Raw genomic sequence first — 17,281 nt, forward strand, 5'->3', positions numbered from 1 at the left:
GTGCTTAAAATAATTATTTCTTTGAAATAGCTTTCAAACAAACTTTTGCTACTGCCTGGACATTTTTAAATGGAATCGAGGAAGAACTTCTAAGTAACCAGCCATTCAGTGACGCCAGCTTATGAGACAATCAGTCTTTTCCTCTGGGATATCCACAAGGGCAAACGTGTGGCATCAATCTGTTTGAATATTTATGATCATACATGAAACCTTGCCAGGGAAGTGTTTTTTCCTTTCAAAATTCACACAACTAATATTTCCTTCTTGTGGTAGAAAACCTAACAATTTATTATTTTTTTTCACAAGGAGCTGTATTTTGACATACAGTCATTCACATCCATGATTATTTTATACTATCCTTAATGTTCCAAGGCTGAGTATAAAAATGATAATAAAGGTAATCCAAGTTAAGATGGTTTGCATTTATATTAGCACTTTAGGGTCAGCCACGTTCTCTCACATGCATTCACAGTTACTCCAAGTCCTTGCTGGAGGAGAAGGTCTTCGACTCTGAGGCTTCTTCCCCAATTCGCCTGGGGCAGTTACCATCCTGCCTCGTGGGTTCCCCTTGTCTCATTTACTCTCCCTTCCCAGCATCCACCAACTGTTGTCGGTTGTCACACTACTTTCTGTAGTACAGCTCTGTTGCTGCAGAAGAGGTAACGAACGTCCTGTGGAGGAAATACCTTTGCATGAGCCGAATTTGAATATGACGACTCAGGTCTTGGCTAGCTATAAGAGCTTGTAAAAGCTGACTTTTCTCATCTACAAAACAGGGATACCGATGCCTCTTTGAAACATTGTTATAAGAATTAGAGATGGCACACCTTAAAGTGTAGGTTAGAGACTTGTGCCTGTGTGACAGACATTTGAGAACTGATGACTTCCTTGCTATTGTGTCACTCCTCTGCATGATACTATTTCCACAAACACATTAACTAAATGAGAAAGCACAATGTGCTTGATGTCCATCATGTTATGCACTGCTGATGCTACGGGAACGAGAGAAGTCTATGGTAGTAGTGAAACATGAACATCTGTGTTTCAAAAGAGATGAGAATGTTACAGAAGCACCCAGGTGTAGCATGTGGACTAGTTTTAATCTGCGACTGAAAGATGGGAAGTTGGGAGCATGGAGAAAGGGCAGATGGGGTGTCGGGCAGGAGAGGGAGGGGAAGAGCATCATCTGCCAAGCTGGCATTGAGCACAGCAGGTGCAGAACCTTATAGATGTGCTCATGTGGGGCAGCAGAGGGAGAAGTATGAGGAGGGGTGAGGGACACAGGACCAGGGACAAAGGGAGTGGCACGACGAGAAGGTGGGCAGGCCAAGGGTCATGAGAGCTATGTTAGAGAAACTGGACTTTTTCCTAGTGAGCAGAGAGCCGTGGAAAAACCATGAGCAGGAGCTGGGTTTCATCACAGTTTTGCCTTTTTAGAAATAACAAGTCATGACTTCTGTCACAGCGGTTGTTAACCTGGTTTACAGATCCAAGTCTGGATTTTATGTGCATGATTGGCAAGTTCTCTGAAACTGGATGCAAGTATGAATATTTGTGTACGCAAACGCGTGTGTGTGCACACAGTGTGTGTGTGTGTGTGTGTGTGTCCTCATAAACATGTTTCTGGAGATAATATCTGTAATGGCAATGCAAATATTTCTTAAAATGATCATCCAAATACTTCCTTTAGCATGAAGCTCAGACTCTTAGAACCTTTATTTTCTAAATAAAATCTTTAGATTCCCCTCCACACAATGTAGAACATAGCTACTTGTAATTGTTGCCATTTCTAATGGACCTCCTGGTACAGATTGTCTGTCTGCCCCACTCTTCCTGATCAACCCAGTTTCCCTGACCTGCCTTCCACTCAGAAAGCTACCCCTCGCTGAAAACCTGGTTGAAATGGTTCTTCATTCTTCAGGATACTCTCATATTCCTTCCTCATTCTTCTCTTGCATAAGCACAAATCAGTCACAGAATTCTGGTGACCCAGCTAGAATGAAAGACAAACAGAAAAATAGACCACTGGACCAGAAACAGAATGTCCAGAAACTGACCCACACTTATGTGGAAATCACGTGTATGACGAACTTGCATTGCAAATCAATGCAGAAATAATGGACTACTTTTGAATGGCACTGGAACAATGGGCCATCTATAGGGGGAAGAGAATAGATCCTTACTTCATTCACAAAGTACATCCAGATGGAGCAAATGAAAGCACTGAACCTTTTAGAAGAAAAGAAGTAGAATGATGTCTGAGCAAGATAAAACTGAAAGATAAATATACCATAAAAGATTCTTTATTAAAAGATACCATAAAAATTGAGAAATTTGCCATATATTGTGAGAACTGTTAAAGAATTAGCATCCAGACTATGTGACAAATTCTGTGAAATAAATGAAACAAGGAAAATTGCTCAACTTTATTACTAAATGGGGGGAAATTGTAACCATTTTATAACCACAGACAGATTGCCAAAAAAATTAAATAGTCTATAAAGACCAAATTTTGGAAGCAATATGGGAAAATACAAATTCTTATCCTTGTGGGTGAGAATATAAATTGTTAGGGCCATTTGAGAAAACATTTCCTATTTCCTGGTAAATTTGATCATATATGTGCCTACTCCAAGAAAATTTTCCATACTTGCACTAGCAGATATAAGGATATTCTTAGCATTTTTCATGACAGGAAAAAATGGGGAATAAATAAGAGCAGTAGAATATATATATATATATATATATATATGAAAATTGTGTAATATAAACATCAACATGGAGTAATGTTAATAAGATAATATTAAATAAAAAATGAAATTTAAAAGAAAGCATAGCATATTATTCAATTCACCTGAAGGTAAATCTGAACTGGCGTTTACAACATATTAGTAGAGCTGTGATAAAACTCTAGGCAAAAATTAGGAAATGAGAAAAATCAAACTCAAGAAATGGATTGTCTGTCCATTAGGGATGAGTAAAAGACAGGAGGGAGAAATTAGGAGTAGTATGAGGATTGAGAAACATGCATTTTTGTTGTATTATCATAATTTTAAAAGAAAATTCAAATGATGTACACTCTTCTATTTGTGTATTTCACCAGAAAAACATTTTAAAAGACACAAAAAAATATGATATAGACTATGACCCACAAAAAACTTCATCACTCTCCTTAAACCATGCTTATTTCAGTATCTCTAGATTATTTCAGCATCTCTGTCCTTCAGCCTTCAAGGGTCATTCTGAGGAGCTCTTTTCTGTATTCTTACTTCCCTTCTACATTCTTTTGGCTTATGTTGTTTTCTTTTTTCTGTCTTCATAAGCTGCATATTCAGCTCATTCATTTTCATCTTTTTATCTTTTCTGAAAAAAGGCTACAAATTCATACCAGTTATTCTAGTTATATTCTGTCATTTTAATATATAATATTTAATTTACTTGTATTTTGTAATTTTTATTTTGATTTGTTCTTTAACACATGAGTTATTAAATTTTGCTTTTAAAATATATATAAATATATAAAAGTTTTGAAAATTATTGTTGGTTAAAAATTTATGACTCTAGGGGCCAGAGATTTAGCTCAGTGGTTCTGCTACCTGCCTTGCAAGCGCAAGGTCCTGAGTTCAATCCCCAGTACCAAAAAAAAAATTTATGACTCAATTGTATTACTGGCCAATATGTGATCTTTTTATTATTAATTCTGTGAAATTTGTTGAGAGTTCCTTTATGTATGTCTTAGTTACTTTCTCATTGCTAGAACACAATACCAAACACACATAGCCCAAAAGGAGGAGAGGTTTACTTTGGCTGATAGTTTCGGAAGTTCCGGTCTCCGCTCAGCAGACTTAAACACGGAGTAAACATGGTGGAGGGCCTGGGTGGAGGAGCGCAGCTCATATCATGGTGGCCAGGAAGCAGAGACAGGGGCCTGTGCCAGAGGTTTCCCACCTCTGTCCTAGACCTCAACCACAGCAGCACACTTATGTAGAAATCACAAATACAGCAGGCTTGCTTTGCAAATCAAGTTTAAGAAAAAAAGAACTGAACTAATTTTACACAACTTACAAGATAGAAATGAAGTTAGAAATGAACCACAAAAGAAACAACAGCATATAAACTGCTTTCATTGTGCCCTAGAGATCTTGATATATTGTGTTTCCTCTATCGTTTGATTGTAGGAATTTTTAAATTTCCCCCTGATTTCTTCTTTGACCCTTTGATCATGAAAGACTGTATTATTCATTCTCAAAGTGGTTGTGTAGTTTCTGTGCTTTCTTTTGCTATTCATCTCTAGCTTCATTCCTATCTGATAAGTTGCATGAAATTAGTTCAGTTCTTTTTTTATCCCTTGAGCCCTCCTTTATGGTCTAACCTAACATATGGTCTATTTTGAAGAAAGTCTTGTGGGGTGCTGAAAAGAATGTTTATTCTGCTATTGTTGGATGAAACATTGTAGATATTTATTGAACGCATTTGATCGATACTATCATTAACTCTAATTTTTGGTTGATATTTTTCCTATCTAGTAGTGATAGTGTGGTATATGTCCCCACTATGATTATATCTGGCAGTGATTATATTGGTATATATCTGACCTTTTCTGTGAAGTAGTATTTATTTTGTAAAATCAGGTCCACTGACTTTCGTTACATACTGGTATTTATTTACAATTGTTATCTATTCTTGGTGAATTGTATCCTTTACCAATATATAAGGACCTTCTTTGTCTCTTCTGACCAGCTTTGTATGAAGTCAAATTTTTCAGATAAAAATATAGTTACTCCTGTTGGCTTTTGGACTCCAGCAGCATGGAGTGTCATTTTCTATCATTTCCTTCATTCCAAGTATGTCTTGGTAAATGCGATGTGTCTCTTGAAGGCAATATACAGATGGGTCTTGTTTTTTGATCCAAGCTATTAGTTTGTATCTTTTAATTAGAGAATTAAGACCATTTATATGAAGTGTTATTATTGAAAGGTATGTACTAATTCCTGACACTTTGTTGATTTTCTAGTGTTTAATTCATTTGTGTTTCTTGTTTATTTACTCTCCCAATGACATTCATTTTTTCCCTTGGAACCGTACTTGTCTTCACTATTACTATTTAGGAGTCTCTTAAGTAATTTCTGCAATGCTTACTTAGTGGTCATGAATTTCTTTATTCTTCTCATGGAAGTTCCTTTAATTTTAAAGAATAATCTTGGAGGAGACAGTAATCTCCTTTGGCAGTTAATCTCTTTTTTCTGGCCACTTTTAAGATCTACCACTTCTTGTATTCTGAAACTTCGTATCAGTCATATCTTACTTGTTTAGAATTTTTTGACCTTGCTTAACCTAAAGATGAATTTCAAAATTCTAGAATTCCTCAGTCACCTCGTTGTGTTTTTCTCTTTTCCAAGCAATTCCCAAAGACCATCTTGCTATTTCCTCCATGCCATTTAAGCAGTCTTCTGTCTTCTGTTGTCTTGTCTTTCTTGCTACATTCTTCTAATTTCCTTTTATCCTCTGATACACTCTGAACTTTCTCCAGCTGTGTTTAATCTGCTTATCTACTTAGTTCTGATAATCTCTCACGTCATCATCCTTTTCACATCCTGCAGTTCTTTAAATATATAAAATGCAATAATTTCTCCTTTTGCATTTTATATCTCTAATACCTGCATTGTTTGCAAGTCTAATTCTTTGCTTTGATGTAGCCTGTCGCTAAGTTCAAATATTTCATTATATATTTAGTGATTCTTTTTAACGATCCCATGTTCACTGGAACTGGCTTGGTAAGATAAAGGCCTAAATTTAAAGTTCATATCTTTAAAAGAAATTTACCTACCTAGCACTCGGGCACAAGACCAACATATAATAGATATTCAATAAATATATTTAAAATGCATACAGCTGTTGTAGACACAGAGCATTCACTCCAAGATCCAGTCTCCTCCTGCTGTGAAGTGAGTATTTGAAACTGGATTGACTTCCATATTCTTTGAATTGTTACTATCTTTAGGAGCTCTAAGAATAGTGTAACATGATCCCTTTATCTGCTGCCTTGGGCTGACTCACCTGAAGGATCTCTTTTTTCATGACTTCTTCTGAGACACTTCCATAAGTCAGCCCAAACACCCTTAACACAGTGTGGTCAGAAGTCCTCCCTGCGTGTTTCCATCACACCTGATGTTTACCCCAACATAGTTTTTCACAGTGTATTTCAATTTATGTTTGAGCATTAAAGTACAAGTAACCTAGACTCTATTGCAACGTCTTACTTTGCGTCCCCTGCATTTATTCTGGTGTCTAGCTTGTAGCAGGTATCAATAAATAGTTTCCCATGAGTAAATGAAATAACTTTCAAAATATGCATCTTAAGTCCCAAATATTTTTATCTTCAATTTTTGGGCCTTTCTCTTTTATATCAGATCTCTCCAAAAACATCTGTTTGTGCTTGGGTTCTCAATGTCTAGTTCACAGTTGGTCATTTAAATTTACTCTTCTTAAATCAGTTTCTTCAGAGGTGAATTGGTGCCTTTAGCCAAAGAGAAAGAACTTTAGCACACAAATATTTTAAGACTCAAAACAATTTTATTGCTTTTGAAATGTGAAATGTTATTAGCAAATGAAAAATGGGATAACCATAACCATTCGCACTTTTACTCTAATTAACTATTATGTTTGTTGTATTCTAATTTATTGAAGAATTAAAGCTATTTCATAATCATTTTTCACTTCATTTTCACTCAAAGTGGAATCTTCAAAGAGCCATTAAAGTGCCACCTTAATTTCTTTGCCAATTTGTGGACATCATGACTCATATCAAGAAGCTCACCCATATCAAGATGCTTTGTATATGAAAGTTAGACTCCCCTGAGATTGTTTACCTCTCTGAATTTTCCCATGCAAGTGGACTCCCTGCCTCAGCAGGGTCTTTTGCTTTGATTATCTAAGTATACTTTGGAAAATATTTTTCAACATGTACTGTACAGGAAAACACCAGTCACTGTGGTAAATAGAATGGAGAAAAAGGTTGATACCAGGATCAGTAAGGCATGGCCCTGATCTTCACAGGCTTCTTTATCTAGAAAAGTAAGAGACAAATTTTCATATAGATTTGCCTCTGTGTCTGTGGATCTAACTACTCTTCATTGCTAATAGTTATTTGCCAGAGCCCGCAATATTGATTATGCCCAAAACATGCTGTAAGCAGTGCAGGCTGCAAAGAGTTAAATCCCTCAGTTGGCTTCCTTTAAGAAGCGAGTCTGTCTGAAGCTACGTGACTCACAGAAGCATCTCATGAGCACTGCGGTAGCTCCCAGGTCAACATGACCTCCCAGCTAACGGCCACAGCTGAGGCCAGAGTGATGGGCTATGAAGCTGTGGGGCTGATACGAGGTAACATCCGCAGCTGAGGTCGGAGTGATGCACCCAGACTCCATTCCCACAGTTAGTGCCTCCATACCTTGAAGGACAATGCTCTAATTGCAGCCATAGATTTTGCCCATCTTGCTTCTAATTTGAAAATGCTTTGACTCCTCTTTTAAAGCCTTGCTTTAAACTACCTTTCCAAGGTAATTTCACGTACTGCACATCTATACATGCACCTTTCCCCTGACTGATGAATAATAAAATTCAGTGGAGGAGACGGGCCAGGGCCTTTTGCCAAAGGAGCATGGGCCATCTCAGCTCACACTTTCCCTTGAACTCTGTCTTAAGTTTTTCTTCAACCTTGCCTGGCACACTGGTTCGTTGGGGACTAGAGACTTATGCAGGAGTCTCCAGCAGTTATTAAGCTTTATTATGTGCCAAACAGCTTCACTTTTCACAAGTACACAGTTTCCTCAGATTTACGTCCACACCATAATTACGGTACTATTAAGAAGGAAAAGGGCACTCATTAGAAAAATAATAATTTAGTCTTGATTGTAAGAGAGACTCAAAAATATCAAAGATGTAAAAATGAGACAAATATGGGACTTAGAGAAAAGAAAAGATATTAACTTAGTTTATCCTCTTACCTCTTCGAGTTAAGTAATTTACTGTTCCCAGTTTCCAGGCACGAAAACAGATGGGTTCAGAGATGATGGGTGACTTGCACCGGATTGCATCGCTAGTAAACAGATGAGCCATGACTGAGCCTACACAATCTGATTCCAAAGATCTTGCTTGTAGCTTCTTTACCAGAGAGGCCTGACTTCTATGATAGCATGTCTAGGAGTTTCTCCATCTATCCTTCATCTTTCATGTGGCTTAATTTAATGTTGAACGAGAATACTAGAACCTCTATTAATTCTGGACAGCATTTGAGAATAGAGTTGCGATGAGAAACAATTTTCAAAAGCAAGCTGTTTTGAAAATTATTAACCTGAACATTGCTTTAATCAGTTAGGAAATTGTACCCAAATCAGTGATGAAATAGTTGAATTTTTAAATCTATGAATCTATAACTAACCACATTGCATATAAATGTAAATGTAATAGTCTTAACAGAATGATGGAAACTGGAAACAAATTTAAATTAACTTTTACTATGCATATAGACATCTGTTTTCCTATTCCTTTAGAGAGATAATTAGAAGTTAATGGAAAATATCAAAGTATCCATTAAAGTTCTTTTGGAGATTTTATAAAAAGAAGAAACATTTCTGTATAGGATGTTCAAATTTAATTCTAACATTACATGAAATGTTGCAGATAATCTTTATAAAGAGCCAAAAATGCTAACTCAAAGTACGAAAATTCATGTTTCGCTTTATGTAACAAGTAGCACAATCTATTTTTAAAAACCTAATGAGTTAAGAAATAACCATGTGTTACATTGTTTTCCCCTATAAATAATGAATTACATGTAAGAACAAGTGGTAGTTAAATATACCCAGGGCCAATTGCATAGTCGAGGATATCAGACTTCATCTGTGAAATTCAGCAAAATAGAATTAGAAGTGTCAAAGAGAAAAGATCTCATTAAGATAATTCTTCCAGAAATGAATCAAAACTTCAATCCCAGCTGTTCAAATCTTGTGATAGCTGAGTTGGACAGGGCTAAAAAAATTAAATTTATTGTTTTTCAAAGTATGGTACTACAAACACCTACATCAAAATATGCAGATCGCCAATGTACTTTCTAAAATTGCAGGCAGTTTTTACCCCTTTTCAAGAGCTGCCATATGAGGACCTATGTGAGTATAGCTCAAAGACCTATGTTTTATAAAAGCTTTTCCATCCACCAGTGGTTATGACCATGTTGGATTTGAGAAGCATTGTTTTAGCACTTGGCTCTTCTGCATCTACTATTTTGGACTAATGAAAAGAATGAAGCAAACACTAGTGATATTTTTCACCAAATATCAGACATTAAATGCCTCATTTACTAGATATTTATGATGCAGTGCAGGGGAACTGAAAGGAAATGGAAGCTTAAGTGTTCTGATATATGGCAATGCTGTTTAACATGATGAAATAGAAGTAATACTTTGTGGAGTCTAAATGATTGCAGAAGAAGGGAATTGAGGTAATCCTGAGTATATGCAGAGACAACTCTAGAAGTTATTTCTAGGAAAAAGAAATCAGTAGCATTCAGTTGCAAATTGAATGTAAAGGGTACACAGTAATGGGAAAGTAGACTATTTTAGGTTTTGCATCTTGGTAGCAAAAAATAATGATGACCTCACATGAGGATGGAATGTAAAAACTACAAGGAAAACAACTAAGAATAGGAAAGTGAGTCCTTTATAGCTGGCTCTTTCACCATTACATTTATCAAAAGGGTAACTTGAATTTTGTGACTGAATTTAAGTTGACTTATGAATGGATTTAACCAAATTGTGATCTATTTTCTATTCCAGCAATTGTTCAACTGTCAAGCTCTACGAAAATTAAGTATTCCTGATAATGACCTTTCAAGCCTGCCAACCTCCATTGCTAGTTTAGTTAATCTTAAAGAACTCGACATCAGCAAAAATGGTAAGATTCTCATCTTATCTCTAAATGTCTTGATTTTTTTATTCAAAGTATATTCTAATGGTTTTTGCTTGGGAAGTGATTTAAAATAACTTTTCTTTGATTTTGTTCAAACTGTAAATTAATTTTGTCAAAAAGTTAAATTAGGACTGAAAGACAAGGAACCTGTCTCTCTTCCTGTAAATACACCTGACTCAGCTTTATGTTCCTCTGCATTCAGATATATGATTTACCCTGTCTAGTATATCTCCTGTCTTTACATGGCCCATTATTCTCATTCTTAAAATATTTCCAACATATCTCAAATGTTACCTGTGTGACAAAACCTACCTGTTCACCTTACCTGAAATTATACTCTCAATTTCTCTTACTGGACTCCATTCCCCACCCCCCAGCACAAATCTCCTCATAATAATGAGAAGTTTATTTATTAGGATTATTATATATCTTCTCTTGACCCAGAATGTAAACTTCATCATGTGACAAGGGGGTTTATCCCAGACATGTCAAGCAGAGTCTGGTAAATGATCAGGGCTTATAGCATTTATTGAATTTTAGGGCCAAATTTATACATGATTTTGTTGATGATGACAGTGAGGTTCACGTTGAAGGGATTTCCTTCTGTGTTTGTGGGAGGGAAGTCTCCTGCATCCTCATTATTTCCTTGGGTCCTTCTTGCTTTCCACATGACCTCAGGTCTGCATTTGATTCAAATAAAGCAAAGATCGGTCAAAAAGGATTATGTCAGGTCAATGAGTGAAACTTTGTGGACAGGTGTGGCTATGGTTATCTCAGTCAGTATGCTCCATGGCAGGAGGACAGGCATGACCTAAACAAGGCCCTCTTGTATTCTGATGAGTGATTCAGACACTGAAAAATAATTACAGATAACTACCCAGTTGTGTGTAAAGATACATTCAGTGTGAAGGGCATGTATACACGAAAGATGCAACATATTCTATATGGTTAGGGAAGATTCCCCAAAAAGTGATAACCAAGCTCTGTGCACATGAGAAGCTAGGTCACATTGGCTTGATATTCTAGGTAAAGCTCCGTTTTGTTAAAGATCATCCTTGGTCAGGAGTAAATACGGCATCCCTAAGGAATCTGCTGCCTTACGGAGTGTCGTGACATAGCCCTGTGCCCTTGTCTCTTCATTCTGCCGGAAGTTTCCCGCACAGAGGTCTGCCTTGGGGACTGACCCAGATCCACCCTCCAGGGCTTCCTACTGGAAAGCAAGGCACTGCTGTTATTGACCAAAAGGGCATCAAGGCTGTGTTTTTATTTTCACATGAGAAACTGACACACCATATGTTGAAATTATTCGTTATCTGTACTGACTTCACTAGAGTTAAAATTCAGTGATGTTCCAAAGGTTTTGTTACTGTTGCTTTACTATTCTATTTCCATTGCCTCAGAAGAGTGAGGAACTTTGTAGGACATCAGTGAATATTCACCAAATGAATGGCTGGTTGTCACCAAAAAGTTTGCAGTGGCTCTGGGAGATAAGACTGACACCCACACATAATCAGTGATATCATAAAATACTACCCAACGAAGTGCTTAATTACATGGCACAAATTACAGTCCTAAGTCCTTAGAGAATGGGAATGTTAATTAAGCCTGCTATATTATTAGAAGAGTTCAAGTGTAAGATATTGTCTGCAGATTTCCTTGAAACACAATAGCATCTGTGTAAAGGAGAGCATTTGTTTGAAGAGGATAAGATCGTAAACAAGGAACAGAAGCATCTGTCTAGAACTGCTTACCTTTCTGCTCAATATTTTCAAGATAATCTTAGAAGAACCATATGCAGATATCAATGAGAATAGCAATTAGACTTAAATCCACTTAAAGATGACCTTGGGTCTACCATTATTCTTTAATAATAGATTTTCAGGCTACATTTTTCTATGGATTTGTATTTGTGCACTTACACATAATCACTGCTCTTTATATATTTATATACATGCATACATCAAATTCTACTTTGAAATTACAATTTCTAAGAAATAACATATGACCAAATACCACATCCCTTGACCTTCAGGTGGGTTTAGCTAGAAAGTCCAAGTAGATAAAAAATTGTGTTTTTTAAAAAAGAGGATCAGAAAACAATGTTTCACTAAACAAAAACACATAACTCCTGAGAATTATGATGTTTTGGAGCTCATGTAATAATCCCTGGTGGCCCTTTATGTCAAGAAATCTTTGTTTCCAGAATGTGAAACATGTTGCGCTGCATCTCAGAGGTAAACCTGTGAAATTATTATTCAGTGGTTTTAAGCTTTTCTTATTTTTCATTTTCAAAGAGATGGCAGGAGATGGTGAAACACTGCCATGCTAGTTCAACACCAATGGCTGATATACCAGCCTTCGCTAAATTAGCCATTGCTAGCCTAGCACATTAGCCATTGCACACCTAGCAAAGATCTCATCACATCGGCCCTTTCAGAAAGGTAGACCTGGAACAGATGAGACAGAGATGTGGGCAGTTACTGAACAAGAATGACGCATCTTTGGGGATCTGCCAAGTGAAGAAAGGACAGGTTACAGGAAACAGAAGCAGCATCAGCAGCCCAGGTGACAAGGTTGGAACAGTCCTGGTGGAAAAGAGGCAAGACCAGAGAATCCAAGCAGTAGGGGTATTTAATGAGAGAACATGGAATGTTTATCTTGAGATAGAGACTCATGTCACTTCTAGGCAAGTTAAGTAAACATGGACTAAAGTGCGCTTGAATTAGCAGGATGATCCCTTAATAAACTAGTTTCACGTAAAGGCTGAGGTTAAGTCTGACTTGGTTTTGCAGATAACCTCCCATCTTTATTTTTCAAGTCCAGTTCTTCCACTTTGTCATCCATTCACCACTTCCTCTATATAATTTTCAATACTATTTTATATTAAAACTTTAAGAACGTTATTAGTGTAACCTTTCATCTAAAGCTTTAACCACTTCTCAGGTTGGCCATGCGCTTTGCCAAGTGGACATTCCCAGAGGTATCAGGCCAATTCCTTCTTCCCCCAGGATTTGCCTTCTTCCCCACTACTGCACTCCATCACCTAGACACTTCTGCACCTTTAGAAAAGATACTTCCTTTATGAATCAAATGGAAAGAATAATTAATCAATTATTTATGAAAAGGAGGTATTTATTCTGAGAAACTTTCTTACACCTACGCAAAGAGAATAATTTTTTTCCTTTCTTTGTGATATCTGTTTACTTTGTTTGTGGTTTTGAACTTATCGCACTTTTGGTTTCTGTGTGTGTTACTAGACTGTGAGCCTACTGAAATCAGGTGCTATCTTAATCTTTTCTGTCTGCAGAGCTACTTGCACAATGGTCAGGATACATGGTAGATGTCCAATAACTGTTTGGCAGGTACACAACATTACATAGAAGCATTCTTTTTAAAAAATATAATGGTATTTTTATTAATACAGAAGATAGGGTGCTCATCTGTCACACTGGAAACCATCTAAATACTTGACATGAATGCTGGAAAAGATAGAAACAGCACTGCAGTAAGTAATGAGTAACCACTAAAACCACATCTAATCTGCCATATAGTAGTTTACTTGGCATCTTTGTTCTTTGAGATAATGTGCACTTCATGTCAAGTTTGGCCCCTTTCTTTAGCTCCAGACTCACATAACCAACTACTGTGCATGTTAGGCACAGCTGCAGTGTGCCCACAAACAGCCCAAACATAATATATTAACATCCGAACTCATCACTCACCCAACCCACTTCCCCTCCGTTTTCCAGTTCTCTGTTAATACTGCTATGATTTGCATAGCCATTGAATGTAAAAATCCTTTTCTCTTCCAACCCCTCGTCCATTCAGTCACCACTTCTTGCCATATTTACCACCTAAACATATCACAAGTCTGTTTCTTCATACCATGTCCATGGTTATAGTCATAATTGTAGTCCCTTTGTCTTTCCTCTGCTCCCTAAACAGCATTCTCATTGGTCTGCTTGTCTCCATTATTACCACAGCCATCAACAAACCCATCCTCCACAAGACAGCTTCCATGCTCTTTCAAATCTCTGATATGGCTGCGTGATTTTCCACATTAAGATGCTTCAGTTGGTCTGGAATAATGTTGGCTCCCTAACACATCACTCGAGGTCTCCACAACTGACCACTACCAACATTTCAACTCCAACACCAATCCTGCTAAGAATGACTGATCTTTTTTAAATTTAGGGTTGAGATACTGAAAAGCTTCCTCAACTATGTAATACTGTTTCATGATCAGTTTTATTCTACTCTACTTGTATTATTTCTGCTGCGTAAGTCTCCTTTCACACCTCACATTAGGTTCAAGTGTCTTTGTTCTCATGAAACCTCTGCACACCCACATTAAGTCCATGGTCCAACTTCTGGTCTGGTGTGCCTTGCATATTCATTCCAATGCTCATTATTACATTGAAAGCACTTACTACATATTTATATTAAAATATGTGTGTTTTTAATGTTTAAAGTATTACTATTTTAAGCATGAAGAAAATAATAGAGATACCAGTGTGTTTTATCCTGGAGATAAAAGTGTTAACATTTATTATACATGACACACTTTTTAAAATAAATAAGACATTACAGAAATTTCTAAGTGCTTATACTCACCCCTTACTGTGTGTCTCTCTCTCCCTCCCTCTCTCTCTCTGAGTTTAAAGTTCTCTCTCTGTGTTTAAAATTACAGTGAAGTACTAAGACATTACATAAATTATTCTGTAAGTTTTGCATTCCACATTGTCTTTCTGAAATTTGTCCTTGATTACCAGTGTAGATTTAATTGTACCAGCAGAAGTACCGATTCACATCGTTCCATATCCTCACCCGCAGTCATTAGATAGACTAAGTGATAGCCCATTCTGTGGATATGTCAGGTTAACTTGATCCTTTATATTTTTCTAAACACTAGGTTGACCTTTAGTAAATTTTTTATTGGACAATGTAGAGCATCTTTCTCTAAAAATTGTCTTTTTCGGTCTGTATCTACTTTGAATTGTTTGCCATTGAGGCTCTTAGTGATTTGAAAGATTTTTATACTCAACACTGTCTTCATTGGTCGTATGGACTACAAATAGTCTCCCAATTTGTGGCACGTCTTTTCACTTTGTTTGAAATGCCATTTGTCACAAGTTGCCAAGTTTAACGTACTAAAATTTATTGTTCTTTATACTGTTTTTTTTACAACCTTCTGAAGAAATTCTTCCCTACTTTAGTATCACTGGATACTTTTTCTATTTTCTTCCAAAACTATTGGTTCTTTTTTTCACATATGCATTTTAATTTCTGTGCAGCTTCATTTTTTGTTATATATGATTGAAATGTACCCTTTTCTGTATGAATAGAAGCTAAATTATTCTAGCAGGGTTTGCATCATTCCTTGTTTACCCAGTGATTTATAGTTCTGCTTCATTTAAAAACTCTTTCTCACACTCTGTTTTCTGCTACATAGCTTGTCTATTCCTGTATCATTTCCACATTATACTAAACACTATAACTTAATATTAAGTTTAATATCTGAAAACACAAGTCCTCTTGGTATTTTTTCCATTTTCAAATGTGTTTTAGCATTCTTGGTTCTTGGTTTTTCCATAGAAATTTTAGCCTGAACTTTTTGTGGTACAAACAATCAAGTAGAATTTTAAAGATTCATTTGGGAAGAGATGGCATCTTATGATGGTAAATCTTGGAATCCATGAATCTGCTACTTCTCTTTATTTAGGTCTCATATTGTATCTTTCAATAAAATTTTGTGATATTTCTTCATAAAAATGTTGCCCATATTTTGCTAAAGTACTTTAAGTCTATAGCTTATAAATTGAATCCTTTCTTTAAAGTACTTTTTAAATTTTTGGTAGATGCTATCTAGAAACATTACTAATTTTGGTGTCTTTATCTTAAATTTAACCACAATAATGAATATAAGTTCTAGTATAAAACCAGTAGTTTTTTAAAAAATTTTGTATGTATCATGACAATTTTCTTGTTCTTTCTTTTTCTTTCTTTGTTACATTCTTTCTTTCTACTCCTGTACCTTTATGTATTCTTGAGTCACTTTTTCATAAGTTACAATCTATTAGGAAATATTCTATTTCATCATCTAAATTTTCAGTTTTATTTTTATTACCCATAGTCTTCTAATTTTTATAAATCTCCAACATATTTTTCCTCATTTGCAGTCCTAACGTTGTTTAATTTTTTCCACCTATCTTTTATTCTTTACATGGGTCTTTCCAGAACTTTTTTCAGTTTTTTTAAATTTTGACATTAATATTCTTTTAACTTGTTGGTCTCTTTTTTGTTCTGTTTGTTTTATTTTCCAATGTATTAATTTCTACTTTTCTATTTCCAAATGCAGCTATTTTATTATCCCCTTTCTTTCACTATCTTCATGTTTTCTAGTAGTTCTCATATTCTAATACATTTGGGGCATTTTTAGTCATCATTTTTTATTGAAATACATTGCCAACTACGTGGTCCAAATGATAATTTCTTGTTACTCATTGCTTTTCACCTTGTGACCAATAAGTGGTCAATTTTTTAACTGTTCCTTTTTGCTTATAATAGAAATACATATTCTCTGATTATTGTGCCCAGACTAGGGGTTTACTAGGATGGTTTACTCTCCATTGTACTATAATCTTCTCTAGGACCAATACCATGTTAGTAATTTTTATATGCTTGAAATGTTGAAAAGTTGGAGAGAGGCTAATCTGTGAGTACCAAGTTATAGTTAGGAGTAAGACTTTCTGGTATGCTATTGCATGACTGTAGATGACAAAGTACTGTATATTTCAAAAGATAGAAGAATGGAGTTGGAATAATTTCACCATAGAGAAGTAATAAATGATTGAGAAGACAGATATGTTTAACCTGATTTAAACATTGCACAATGTATATATGCACCTAAATGCCACATGGTACCCTATAAATATGTGCAATTTTTATGTTATCTTTAAGTTAAAAACAAATTTAAATTTAAAAAGAACCAAATATTTAGAACATTTACCTACTTAGATTATTCAAAACACTAAATTAACTGGAAAGCAATGAACTGCAAAATGAGGGAGGCTTCAACTTCTTATGTTCAGTGTTAAAATAAGTGCATGAACTTTAAGCTTTTAAATGAAATTTCAGTCCATTTTACTGAACCTTGATTATCTGTCTGACTAGAGAGAAGTAAATATTCATTCTGCATATAAATAACCCTTCCTCTCTTTATTTTCTCATTCCTTTCTTAAGTATTTATTATTCCTCACATCTTAATTCAGTAGTAAAATTAAAATCCTATGTGCATCACACATGAAGGCATTTCGTG

At 35.7% G+C, this 17,281-nt stretch overlaps 1 protein-coding gene across 16 annotated transcripts in view; it reads left to right on the forward strand.

The window, feature by feature from the left end:
- Lrrc7 (leucine rich repeat containing 7) overlaps positions 1-17,281 on the forward strand; it is a 496,759-nt gene that overhangs the window by 216,845 nt on the left and 262,633 nt on the right. For all 16 annotated transcript variants that reach the window (XR_015451809.1, XM_087212656.1, XM_087212660.1 and 13 more), the window contains one exon: positions 9,831-9,948. Coding sequence is in view for 15 of the 16 variants with exons in the window: in XM_087212656.1 (XP_087068782.1) it covers positions 9,831-9,948 (118 nt within the window). In the remaining variant the exon portion in view is untranslated. The remainder of the gene's footprint in view (positions 1-9,830; positions 9,949-17,281) is intronic.

This window comes from Heterocephalus glaber, unplaced genomic scaffold, assembly GCF_053883595.1.
Source record: "Heterocephalus glaber isolate CG9 unplaced genomic scaffold, H.glaber_assembly_v1.0 deba00001442, whole genome shotgun sequence".
Lineage (NCBI taxonomy): Eukaryota > Metazoa > Chordata > Mammalia > Rodentia > Bathyergidae > Heterocephalus > Heterocephalus glaber.